The 12,350-nt window shown below is 32.7% G+C and overlaps 1 protein-coding gene across 1 annotated transcript; it reads right to left on the bottom strand.

Moving 5' to 3' along the window:
• Positions 1 to 405: 405 nt before the first annotated feature.
• LOC124353893 (ATP-dependent DNA helicase PIF1-like) lies at positions 406 to 11,944 on the bottom strand. Its single transcript, XM_046803943.1, has 4 exons — positions 11,416 to 11,944; positions 8,850 to 8,901; positions 1,055 to 1,202; positions 406 to 576 (listed from the first exon to the last, which is right to left on the bottom strand). Exons 1-4 carry the CDS (start codon positions 11,942 to 11,944, stop codon positions 406 to 408), a joined length of 900 nt encoding a protein of 299 aa, XP_046659899.1.
• Positions 11,945 to 12,350: the final 406 nt, after the last annotated feature.

The following is a 12,350-nucleotide window of genomic DNA, read 5'->3' as shown; positions in this document are numbered from 1 at the left end:
AAAATGCTATCTTTATATATATTTCTTTATATTTAATTTTTCATTTAATAATTAAGGGTATTATTAATTTATATAATAAAGTATTAACTCCTTATTTAATCAGTTTATTTTGTTTTATATTAAATATTGTTTATTTAGTTGTTTCTGGTTATATGTTGTAGAACTGAATATTTCATCGAATTTGATTTTTTATTTAATACTATTATAGTTCATATTGGCTATTTATTTCCTTCTCAGAACATTTGCTTTTAATTTTATCATTGAAAGATATCTTAAATTGATACTTTTAACATTGTATTCATTAACTTTAAGGAGCCGAAATTGTCATGGCATGTGTTTGGTTAATGTATTAGGCCTATTGCGTAGAATTAGAGTATTGTATGTGTGTGTGTGCGTGTGCGTGAGTCAGTCAGTGTCGCGGCCGCGGTCCGGAGCGGGCATGTCACGGCGCCGTTGATTGTGGACCCGAGATAGTGGGTCCACCCAGTCCTCGCCACGCGCCGGTCGCCTCCCCGCCTTCACCAACTCCTCCTCGCCTCCATCCACAGCTGATGTCCTCTCTCTTTCCTTATCTCCCTATCCTAGACATTTGAAAGCCGCTCATATCAATGCGCAATCGCTGAGGGGGCATGTTTATGAGCTTAGAGAGATTTTTGGCCTTCAACAGTTTGATTTAATTGGAATTTCAGAATCCTGGCTTAAGCCGAGTATTCAGTCAAGCGAAGTTTTCCTTCCTGGTTATGTTTTGCAACGGAACGATAGAACAGGAAAAAATAGCGGAGGTGTTGCTGTGTATATTAGGGAGGGCTTAAATTTTAAACCGCTTCTTTTTTCGCCTTCTGAGTACTCGGTTGGGCCAGAATTTATGTTTATTGAAATTGGTTTGTCTGGTTCAGATGTACTACTACTGGGAGTGTGTTATCACCCACCCAGAGTTGGACATATGACAGATTTTGAAAATGCTCTCTTGCACCACATGCACAGATATAGTCGTATATTGATCATGGGCGATTTTAACATTGATTTGATGAAAAATAATCAACACTATAACTACAGACAGCTGACTTCCATGTTTGACTCGTGTAATCTTACAATACTGCCACTGGAGCCAACTCATCACACTGCCGAGTCTGACACACTTCTTGACCTCATGGTGGTTTCGGAACCACAAGATATCGTCCTTCATGCGCAGCTTCCAGTCCCTGCCATATCAAAACATGACCTAATCTATTGTGTTTATTCAGTAAATATACCTAAGATTAAAACTAGGTTTATCAAGTATAGAGACTTTAAAAACATGAATGAAGCTGAATTTATGTCCGATATTTTATTGCTCCCAAGGCATAACCTAGAGAATCTTGACTCTGTTGATGACATGGTGGATGGTTTTAATAAAAAATTTTTATCTGTTTATGATAAACATGCTCCTTATGTGACAAAACGAATAAATAAGAGGCACCCAGTGCCACGTATGAGAAAGGATATTCTTAGCCTGATGGCCCATCGCGATAGCTTATATCGAAGAGCGAGGCGCTCTAATGACCAGATACTTATGGATCAGTATCGTTTAATTCGAAACAGGGTTAAACAACTTCTGCGTAATTCCAGGCTGAGATATACTCGAGGTCTTTTTGAGAATAAGAAACATTCGTCAAGCGACTTATGGCGTAAGGTTAAAAGCCTTGAAATAGGAAAACAACGTATTTCACAGCCAGTTCGTATATATATATACCTCTGAATGAGTTGAACCAATTTTTTACATCTTGTAGTCAAAGTTTCAGTCAGGAAAAAGTGGAGGACTACTTAAAACATCTTCAAAACCTACCTCACCGTAGTTGTGGTTATCCTGAGTTTACTATTAAACCTGTGATACAAGATGACGTGTTGAAAGCTATACGCCGTATTCGCAGTAATGCTGTTGGGTACGATGGCATCCCAAATACGCCTCATAAAGAATATTCTATTTGCTGTCCTTCCAATAGTCACATTTATTTTCAACACGTATCTTAGGAGTGGTATTTTCCCATCACAATGGAAGTCTGCTTTTGTCCGTCCTTTTAATAAGATTTCAGCACCAGCGTCATGTTCAGATTATAGGCCGATAAATATTTTTCCTGCATTATCTAAAGGCCTAGAGAGAATTGTGCACTGCCAATTCACTGAATATATATCTTACAACAATATATTTAGTGACTATCAATCTGGTTTTCTGACCAACTACAGTACAGAAACTGCACTTTTAAAAGTGACGGATGACATTAGGCTTGCTATGGATCACAGACAGGGCACAATTCTCACTCTTTTCGATTTCTCAAAAGCTTTCGACAGCGTAAACCATAAAGTATTGCTAGCTAAACTAAGGCTAATAGGGTTTTCTAGTCATGTATTAACTTGGCTGAGATCTTATCTGTCAGGGAGACGGCAGTGTGTAAAAGTGGATGACATGACTTCGGACTGGGAAATTGTTTACTTGTGGGGTGCCACAGGGATTGATTCTTGGTCCTCTATTATTTGTACTGTACGTGAACGACATTCATTCTGTACTTAAACATAGCTCATATCACATGTATGCTGATGACCTGCAAATCCATTCACACTTTAAAATTGACTCCATTAATGAATGTATCACCAAAATCAATATTGACATTACAAATATCGTTATGTGGTCCAAAAATCATGGCCTGAGACTAAACCATGCAAAAACGAAACCAATCATTATTTGTCACTCTCGTTTACGAAACTCAATAAACTTCAATACTATTGAAACGTTAACTGTAAATGGTAACACCCTGCCATACTACGACAAGGTAAAGGATCTTGGTTTGACTATAAACTCGACTTTGACTTGGACTGACGCTGTTGCGGAGATTTGTAAACGGGTTTTCGCATCTATTCACTCACTGAAACGTTTACAACGATTTTTACCAGAACATATCAAGCTGCTCTTGACTAAATCACTCGTACTTCCACATTTCAATTACTGTAACTCCGTGATCAATGATATGACCATAGTGCTGAGTGAGAAGCTGCAAAGAACTCAAAACTACTGTATACGTTACGTTTACGATGTGAGACGGGAGCAGCACATCACACCGTACTATATTCAGTCAAATATTCTAAAATTAAAAGATCAAAGATCCATAAAAATTTTAAAACTAGTTCATTCAATATTGAAATTTGGTTTTCCAAGATATTTTTCTGAATATTTTAAATCTGTGTCTCATGTAGGTGTAAGAAGCACTCGCTCTGGCTCATACATTTTGAGAATGCCTCAGCACAGGACTGCAGTGTTTGATAAGTCATTCCATGTAATGGCTTGTAGGTTGTGGAATGCCCTTCCCCAAACAATTACTTCCATCGATAGCAGTTCCCGGTTTGTGGCGAAACTGAAAGATATGTATCTTGAGCGGTTAGCCGGGGCAGTTCCGGTCTGAGATGCTGTGGGCGTGACACTGGCAGAGGGACGAATGTGAGATTGTGTATGAAAAAGTTCATTTAGCAATAAATACTTTAATTTATTTGTATATTAAAAATATAAATTTATATTATGTTTTAAGAATAGTAGAGATGGTTAATTTATTAATGTGTTAAATTTTAATTATTAACACGTTAAAATATTACATTAATTTCACCACTTTGTGTGAATGTAATTATTTCTTTATTTTATTATCTTTTATTATGTTTTGTTTTATTCTTAGATAATATTTATTTAATGTTTTAAATTTTACATTGCAACAGGTTAAGTGTAAGAAAGGGCCATGCAACCCTAACTTTGCCTGTAAAAATAAAGAATTTTTCATTTCATTTCATTTTTCAATTCTTTGAAAGTATCCGATACTAGACTTCTACAGAGAAACCATTACATTATAACACACATGTTATCAAGTGTAATTGTCTCCCACCAACCACTGTGGGTCATAAAACAGTACGCTGCAACTACGAAAGTTGCCCGGACACAGATTGTAACAAGTTTCCCTGTACTGTAAGTCCCCAGAGTAGTCTAAAAGGGAATTTGTTACAGTTTGCTTTCTAACAGAAGCTTAGTAGTATTTGCATACATATTGCAAAATGGGTTAAAAGATTAATGGAGTATTATTAAAAACAATATGTTGTAATTAACTAATAGGATAATGCCTTTTAATACGATTTACTTAAAAAAGTCCTACAAAAGGGTTTTTGAAAATGGATTTCACGCGTAAGCTGTTTAACTTTGAAAATGTATTTTAAGTAGGAATTGTTTTAGCGGTCCGTATATTGAGAATCTTCAAGGATGCCATGAAGTGTGGTACACATATGGCTACTTGATGAAGAGAAGATCTTGCTATAGGGTTTGCAATACATCTCCGCTCTTACTACACTAAATTAGACAAAATTTACCTCATGGGCTTACTGGTATGGAAATAGTTCCCAACTTCATCCGTTCTAGCAAAGCCAATTCATTAAAACTCAAAAACCTGAAGAAGATTGGAGTTACATCAAATAATTTTCAACTGTACAGTAATAATAATTTCAAAAGCCAAAAGTAATTTTTTTACAATTATAAGCCAATGCATTCATTTAAGGCGAAACCAATAAAACAACAATATACAGCGAAATAAATTTAATTCCGAAATTATTAATTGTAGTGACATTATTTACAAAATTATTATATGAATGTATCTCAACATCAAAAGGAAATATTTATGTGGTTCAAGACTTAGTATAACTATTGTGAATTCAAATTTTGAATATCAATAAGTGCACAGCTTTAGCCGCTAATAAGTAAATATTTTTACTACAGGTTAATGTAAAATTCTAATTGCGATGGTTCAGGTTTAATCCCGAGAAAATATTGCTATAAAAACGTTACAACTATTCATGGTATATACATATTTTTAAATTTATTGTCTGTTTTTTGTGTAAGCGTATCAGAATTATTGTATTTGTACATTGTAAAATATTTCAATATTTAAATAACATAAGGCTACGACTGTCCCTGTAACAATAACAACGATCACATAACACAATAAGCTGCAACTTTCATAGTTGCTATGGAACAGATTGTAACTTGTTTATAGCTGTTATTCCCCTGGGCACTCTCAAACATTTTGATTATGCTGTAATCTTGCTTTATATTTAATTAGATATGTTTAAACTGCACCTAATTATACTACATCATTATAAATTTCGTTTTGGAAGACATTTATTAAGATACTAGGTTTTATTTGGATTATTGTAAAATATAAAATGTTAATTAAATAATGCTGTAATTTATATAATATTCCAGACCTAGAAAAAAATTATTGCCTTATATTTTTGACTGCTTACTACTGAATTGTGTCTTACAAATGAAAACAAATCCTGGCATGTTAACGTATCTCACTAATATTTCAACGTCAAAATCGCTGCGGAACAAGTATTTTTTCCAATCTTTAGTAAAATAAAATTAGCCTAGTGTAGTGTATAAAAAATATAATAAATGTTAAGGGTTTTGTATCTTTTTGATGTAATTATACAGATAACTTAATAGTATTAGGCTATGTAACTTGCCAAAGATATAAGGAACTCAGGTTTAATAATTTCTTTCACAAACTCAGAAGAACTACTCATTACTCTCTCTCAAGAGTATGTTTTAATTAAACATTCCTTTCACAAAATTGAATTTATCCTCTACTGTTCGAATTCATAAAACTAACTGTTCTTTGGTATGAAACGATTTTTAACGTTAAGCAAATAAAATAAAGAAAAACTTTCAACGTGGAGGTTACGGTTAAAATAACCATCTTGTATCGATTCACTCACAAAAGTTAATAGGGTTGAGGATATTAAAGCGCATGACCTAACAAAACTTTCTTCTATTATGTTACATTTTCAATCTATCATGTGTCCTTTTTAATGAACCTACAGGTTTTATCCTAAAGTATAAGCATACTTATTAGCGCCTTTGATAACATGATTTTTGTGAGTAATAATACTGATTTAATAAATAGATTGAATAGTTTTCTTTACCAATGAAAATCATTCTTTCGGGTCTAGTTTGAGTAATATTTATTGTCTGAGCATTAACGAAGCATTATAAGTGTGTGACTAGAAACATTTCATTTGGGTCTGTCCATTAGCACTATATCTTGAAAGTCAACTGAGATACGTACTTGAACTTTTGCACGAAGCTTCATTTTTATACCAGTAACATTGAGTTGCCATATGATGCATGTCACTACATAAGATTTCGCTCGATACTTATATGACATATTATTTTTCTACAAACAGAATATAGCCAAAATTAATATTAATTTTAGGATTTACCATCTTCAATCTTAAGAGTTTAGTGTGTCTAAAAGTGCAACCTACATTTCATTGTTTTAATACGATTTAAGGTAACGAGTTACACGTTTTATTTTTCTTAATCATAAACGTATTGTTTTGCTTTTCTACGTTAAACAATGTATATGAATATATCTGACGATTGGACAGCTTTTCTATTAATTATTAGTATTGAACCAAATAAGTCATAAACCTACTTAGTCAAATTAAATCAATTCACATTAATAGTTTTGTGCGTGGGTAAAGCAAAATAATTAGTCTTTAATTGATACTGTCGTAGTTTATATATTTTGAAATATAATGTTTTAATGCAAGTGAAGCATAGTTGTGCTAAAAGTTCTTTATGCCAGTAAAAAAGAGAAGGCTACATGTGCTGTGTGCACAAAATAAATTAAAAAAATTATTCTACAACGGCATTACACATTACGAATACTTAACAAATAAATTCTCCAAATTTTATTATTTGATAATTACCGTTGCAATAAACAAAGACAAAGTAATCATGAGTTTTTCAACAGCACCATTCTGATTGTTAGTTCCCAGCCGCAACTCAAGTTGTCTGATTTAATTGTTGAAATTTACTGCTATTTGAGTCTTGTAAGTTTCTTGTTTTATCTTGCCAAACTACGAGCTTCCTAGACTTTTCATTTAAGGTAGGTTTACAGAGTTTGGTACGATGAGACATCCTAATAATATTATAAATGCAAACGTGCCTTTGTTTTTTACTTTCGTTTTCACACCAAAAATATTCAGCCGATTGTATTGACATTTTACATGGACATTCTTACGGTCCATGGAATGAATATAGGCCTATTCTTTTTTTTCGAAAATGCCTACGGTCACACCCCACTGGTATTTAAATTAGCGAATATCCCATCTCGTTCTCTTAAGTTAGAAATATTAATTAAAGGAGCATGTATAATGTAATCAACTGATCTACAAAAACATTGATTATTATTTTCAATTTATTTACAATTATAGTGAGTACATTCTTTAAAGAATGCAAAATATGTTCAACTTCGCTTCAGAATTCAGCGATTAAATACTTGTTTACCTTCTAAAATGGCCTGATACATAAGATGGTCAAAATTAGACGCCAAAGACTTAGAAGCAGACAGCTGGATGAAAGTTCGCTTGACTGTGCTTTTGGACTAATTTACCAATTTCAGCTCTAAATGTTAACAACGTTTTTTTTAAGTTAAAAAATCAAATGCGTAGTCATATTAGTGTACTTTCTATTTAAAATTTTGATTAAATACCAAATATTAGATCTAAAAGACAATGTAACTATAAATTTTTACTATTAATTTTAAGACTAATGCAAAACCCATTTTAGTTCACTTTTGCTGGAAATAGGCTTGTCTGATCTGTGACACACACTCTCTCTCTCTCTCTCTCTCTCTCTGTCTCTCTCTCTCTCTCTCGCGCGCGCGCGCGCACACACACACACACACACACACACACACACACACACACACACACACACACACACACACACACACACACACACACACTTTTGGGCCACTAGAAAATCAAATGTAAAATACTGTCCATTGAACCATCAATAGTACAATAGATAATAATTATCTTGTGTACAAAGCTTGGTGTTTCTTACGATTTTCATGAAAAACCCATGAAACATTTATGAAAGTTTTACTCAGAATCAACGAAAATTATCCTACAATTAAGGAAGCAAAACCTGCTACAGCTAATAAAGGATAAATCTAGGAACAATCTGCTACAGCCAATGAAGAAAAAAAACTTGTGAAAAATCTGCTACAGTCAATGAAAAATTTATTACAAACGTAATAAAATTTATTACTAATGAAATCAAATCTTTTACATATGTAGTCAAATCTACAATAAATGTCACATCTGCTTCAAATCTATGTAAAATATATTACAAATGTTGTCAAATGATTTACAAATGTAGTGAAATCTATTACAAATGATAAATCTACTTCAAATCAATGTGAAATATATTTAAAATGTAGTCAAACCTATTACAAATTTAGTCAAATCTACTTATAATAAACGTAAAATATATTACAAATGAAGTCAAATATATGATAAATATTGGCAAATATATTACAAACGTAGTCTAATCTATTAAAAATTTAGTAAAACATATTACAAATTTTGTCATATCTGCTTCTAATCAATGTAAAATATATACAATTTTTCATAATAGGCTGCTTGAATTCTTTGAGTGTAATGGTATTTTTTCTCACTGTCAGTTTTGTTTTAGACTCAAATGAAATACTTCATCTGCAACCGCTTTTGCTTTAAGGTGGAGTTGTACATCCTTGGACTCCTCCGAACACACTCTAGCCTTGTTTTTTTTATCTTTTTTTGGGCATTGTTACGGGACTCTCGAGGCTTATATGTATGGTGGCTTTGATGAAGAGTACAACCTACAAGGACTCCTCTTCTTAAGTATATCTCTACTGATATCTCTAAAACCTTGAATAAACCAATGATAAGCTGATCAGTAGAAAATACTTTTGATTGGAGTAATAACCACGACCTCTCTTATTTGTATATACCTCTTGACAAAGAAGCCAGGCATATGGAATATATCAATGAGCCAAGCTATTCCTGAAAAGTTCAAATAAAAGAGGATGAAAAGTATAATGGAGTTTACTGGTGCAGAGAGCTTTTCATACCTTTATTGTGATTTAAATGGACTAAGCTTACAGATTTCCCATTTAAATATTTATACAGTTTATCTTTGCTTAATATCCATATTTCATGGTTGGGCTCATCTAAATTACACAAAAAATTAGGACATACCTAGTCGATTTAAACATAGATTAATGACTGAACAAATCTTAAGAAACTAGTTAAGAGAATACATGTTTTGTAGAATTGATAAGTTTTATGATGAATGATTACGTATATCTGGAGAGATTATTAAAAAGCATTAAATCCCAACGCCACCTAGCTGTGCTCACTTTAAAGAAGATCACAATGAGAAATATTGTAAGAAAGAAAATGTTTAAAAAAGTAGCCATTTTAACTTCAAGAGACAAAATAATGGAGATGATCGCTATGATACAGAATTCCTAATCTATGAAGTAAACGTAAAGTAGCACAATATTTCAGTAAATATGGAGTTATAAAGTTATATAAATATCAAGGTAACAAAAAAGAATCCAACGCTATATCATATTAGAGTATATGCAAACATTACAAACTGACATATGCCTAGTACTAAAAACATTGCAAGTGAAATAATGAGGTATGTAGCATGAACCGTTACGTATTAAAAAATATTAACGGAATTCCATTTGTTTAGCGATGATAGAAAACGCTAATTTGGTTGTCATTGCATTCCAATAATAAATAACTATATTATTAAAGGAGTAGTTTATTGTTATGGATATTGATAATATGGTCATCTAATTCTTGCAATTTCATTAATAATATATTCCAGATAATCTTAACAGCAATACAATTATATACACAATAGTAATCATATTATTCCAAATTATCTGTATTCATGTACTAAAGCTGAGTTTAACGAAAATAACATCCAGCAGAGGAAATGTCAGGGAGAAAGTTCGTGTAAACATATAAAGCTTGGGCTAAATCTGGGCTGTCACATAACTTGGTACTTGAGAACACACATCCGCCAGGCCAATATATAGGTCTCAATATATTTATACATCTTTCAAATAACCGGATAAGTAGATTATTTTTTATTTATATCTAATGGTAAATGACAGATAACACTTTTATTAACATTGCAAATGTTTTAATGTAACAGTATATCAACAATGGGGTGTTATTTGTTCTTTATTCAAAATATATGAAATATTGTCTTCTTTCCAGTGTGTGGGCGACAAAATAAACACAATGAACCTCAAAGTATGTCTTGTTGAGTTAACTACAGTTTACATTTGACATTTGTTCAGAGTATCTGCTCATAGCAAGTAATGTTATTGTCACAGTAGAGCACAACATGAGTTGACTGTGTTGATGTAACGAAAGTGTACCAGTGAAACCTACCAAGATAAAAATTATTGTTTTAAATCCATATTATCACTGAAACAATTTAAATGTCTCATTCCAATTTTAAATATGTATCAATTTTTACTTGAGTTAAACGTTAACGGAATAATTAATCTATTGTTCCCTATTTGCAAACATCACAAATCAAGTATTGAACTATGTTTAAAAAAATTACTAGTCCATAAGATTTGTATAAATAATTAAAATTTATACTAGGAATTGTAGGTCAATTAAATACTGGATTACAAAGGCAACCTAATTTTTTGGGTGAGAGACTGTAAATATTTGTGTACTATTTTAGTTTTAATCTAAAATGTTTTTAAAGTAAAATACGTTAAATATTGCTTTTGGTTGGACCAGCTCAAATAATATATTACAGATACAAGCATGTAACAATCTATCTCGTTTTAATAGATCAATTAAAAATGTTTTAGTTATATCTATATAAAATAGACGCTAAGAAACTAAGTCATTAGAATACCTTATTGTATAATGTTTATATTGTATTAGGTATGAACAGTTAACGGTTTTTTTTAATGAGAGATTTGTTTTTGTTTTATTTTTAATATAAGTAAATTAACGGATAAAAAGGGGGCAAAAGGATTTGCTAGAAGTATAGACATTTCACATGATATAAGTGTTACTTTATATCATGATAATTGTTTAAGACGACTGGCTTTATGGTCAGAACTCTTAATGTAGCTGCAAGATTTTTGGACTGAAAGAGAGAGTGACTGGTTGTCTAAAACGGTTTGAGTGTCTACATATTCTCTAAGATTAGTCTCAGTATACATATGAAGCATATTATGTTGTGGAACATTTATACAATACTAGCAGAATACCCGTGCTTCGCTACGGGAAAATTATTGATGAATCTTACTGCAGGATTTCAGGAGTTTTGTAAATGCAAATTAATTAAATGAGTTTTCATATTATTAACTCGCCGTTTTTCTCATTACTTTTTCTTTAATGTTTTCAACTCCTCCTTTTTAAATTTTCTTGTACTTATTTACCTAACTCAATACTTTAACAGTCACTAGATTATATCACAACAGTTATTAAATCATAAGCTGGATTGCTTTACGGAACTTACAATACTTCTTTGTAGTTCAGTTTCATTTTTTGTTTTTCCACGAAGCTGAAGGATAGTTAAACTATCAGAAGAGCTAACTCGTGAGCAAGCGACATATAACTGGCCATGAGAGAAGCAGTCTTCCCTTAGATCAACACCGGCCATTTTTAAGGACTGGCCTTGCGATTTATTTATCGTCATAGCAAAGCAGAGTTTGACAGGGAACTGTAGTCTTTTAAACTGAAAATGGTAATCCGATGGAATTAAGGGAATGCGTGGGATAAAAACCTCTTCCCCCTGGCCACATCCAGTGTATATTACGGCTTGTATAACGTGTCTGCGCAACGCTTTGATTTGTAGCCTAGTTCCGTTGCAGAGCTTAGGTGGAATCAGGTTCCTAAGCCACATTATTGGAGCTCCAACTTTGAGGTAAAGATGATGTGGTGGAATGCCTGGAGGATTAAGCGTGTGCAAGAACTCTACTGGGTAGTGTACCGCATCTTCTATTTCCACCACAGAGTCCACCGTCTGGTAATGGACAATCTCAGATGGCATTTTTTCCAATAATAGGTTATTAATACTTTCAGCAGTGTCATTTTTAGGTGTAAGGATAGCTCTTTCTTTAAACCAAGACAAGTCTTTTAATTCGACATTTTTTAAATCTGCATAAATCTTTTCAATCAATACTTGCAAATCACATACTACTTCACACAAATCCTTTGGAATATTGACTTCGCCATTTTCTTCAGGCAAATTTCCATTACCTATCTCTAAAAGTAAACTTGAAAACTCGCCTGCCTTTAAACTGCCTTTAAGATGAACCCTCATATTGATTTTCAAGGAACAAACTTGGACTTTAGGCCAAAGAACTGATCTCTTCACACAGGCTTTTACTTCATCAGCTCGAGTTCCTCTTGGTACAACAGGCAAAGTCTGTCTGAAGTCTCCAGCCATTAAAAGC

This window comes from Homalodisca vitripennis, chromosome 1 (assembly GCF_021130785.1).
Source record: "Homalodisca vitripennis isolate AUS2020 chromosome 1, UT_GWSS_2.1, whole genome shotgun sequence".
Lineage (NCBI taxonomy): Eukaryota > Metazoa > Arthropoda > Insecta > Hemiptera > Cicadellidae > Homalodisca > Homalodisca vitripennis.
Note: the sequence above shows the minus strand (reverse complement) of the source record. Positions and strands in the feature narration are given on the sequence as shown.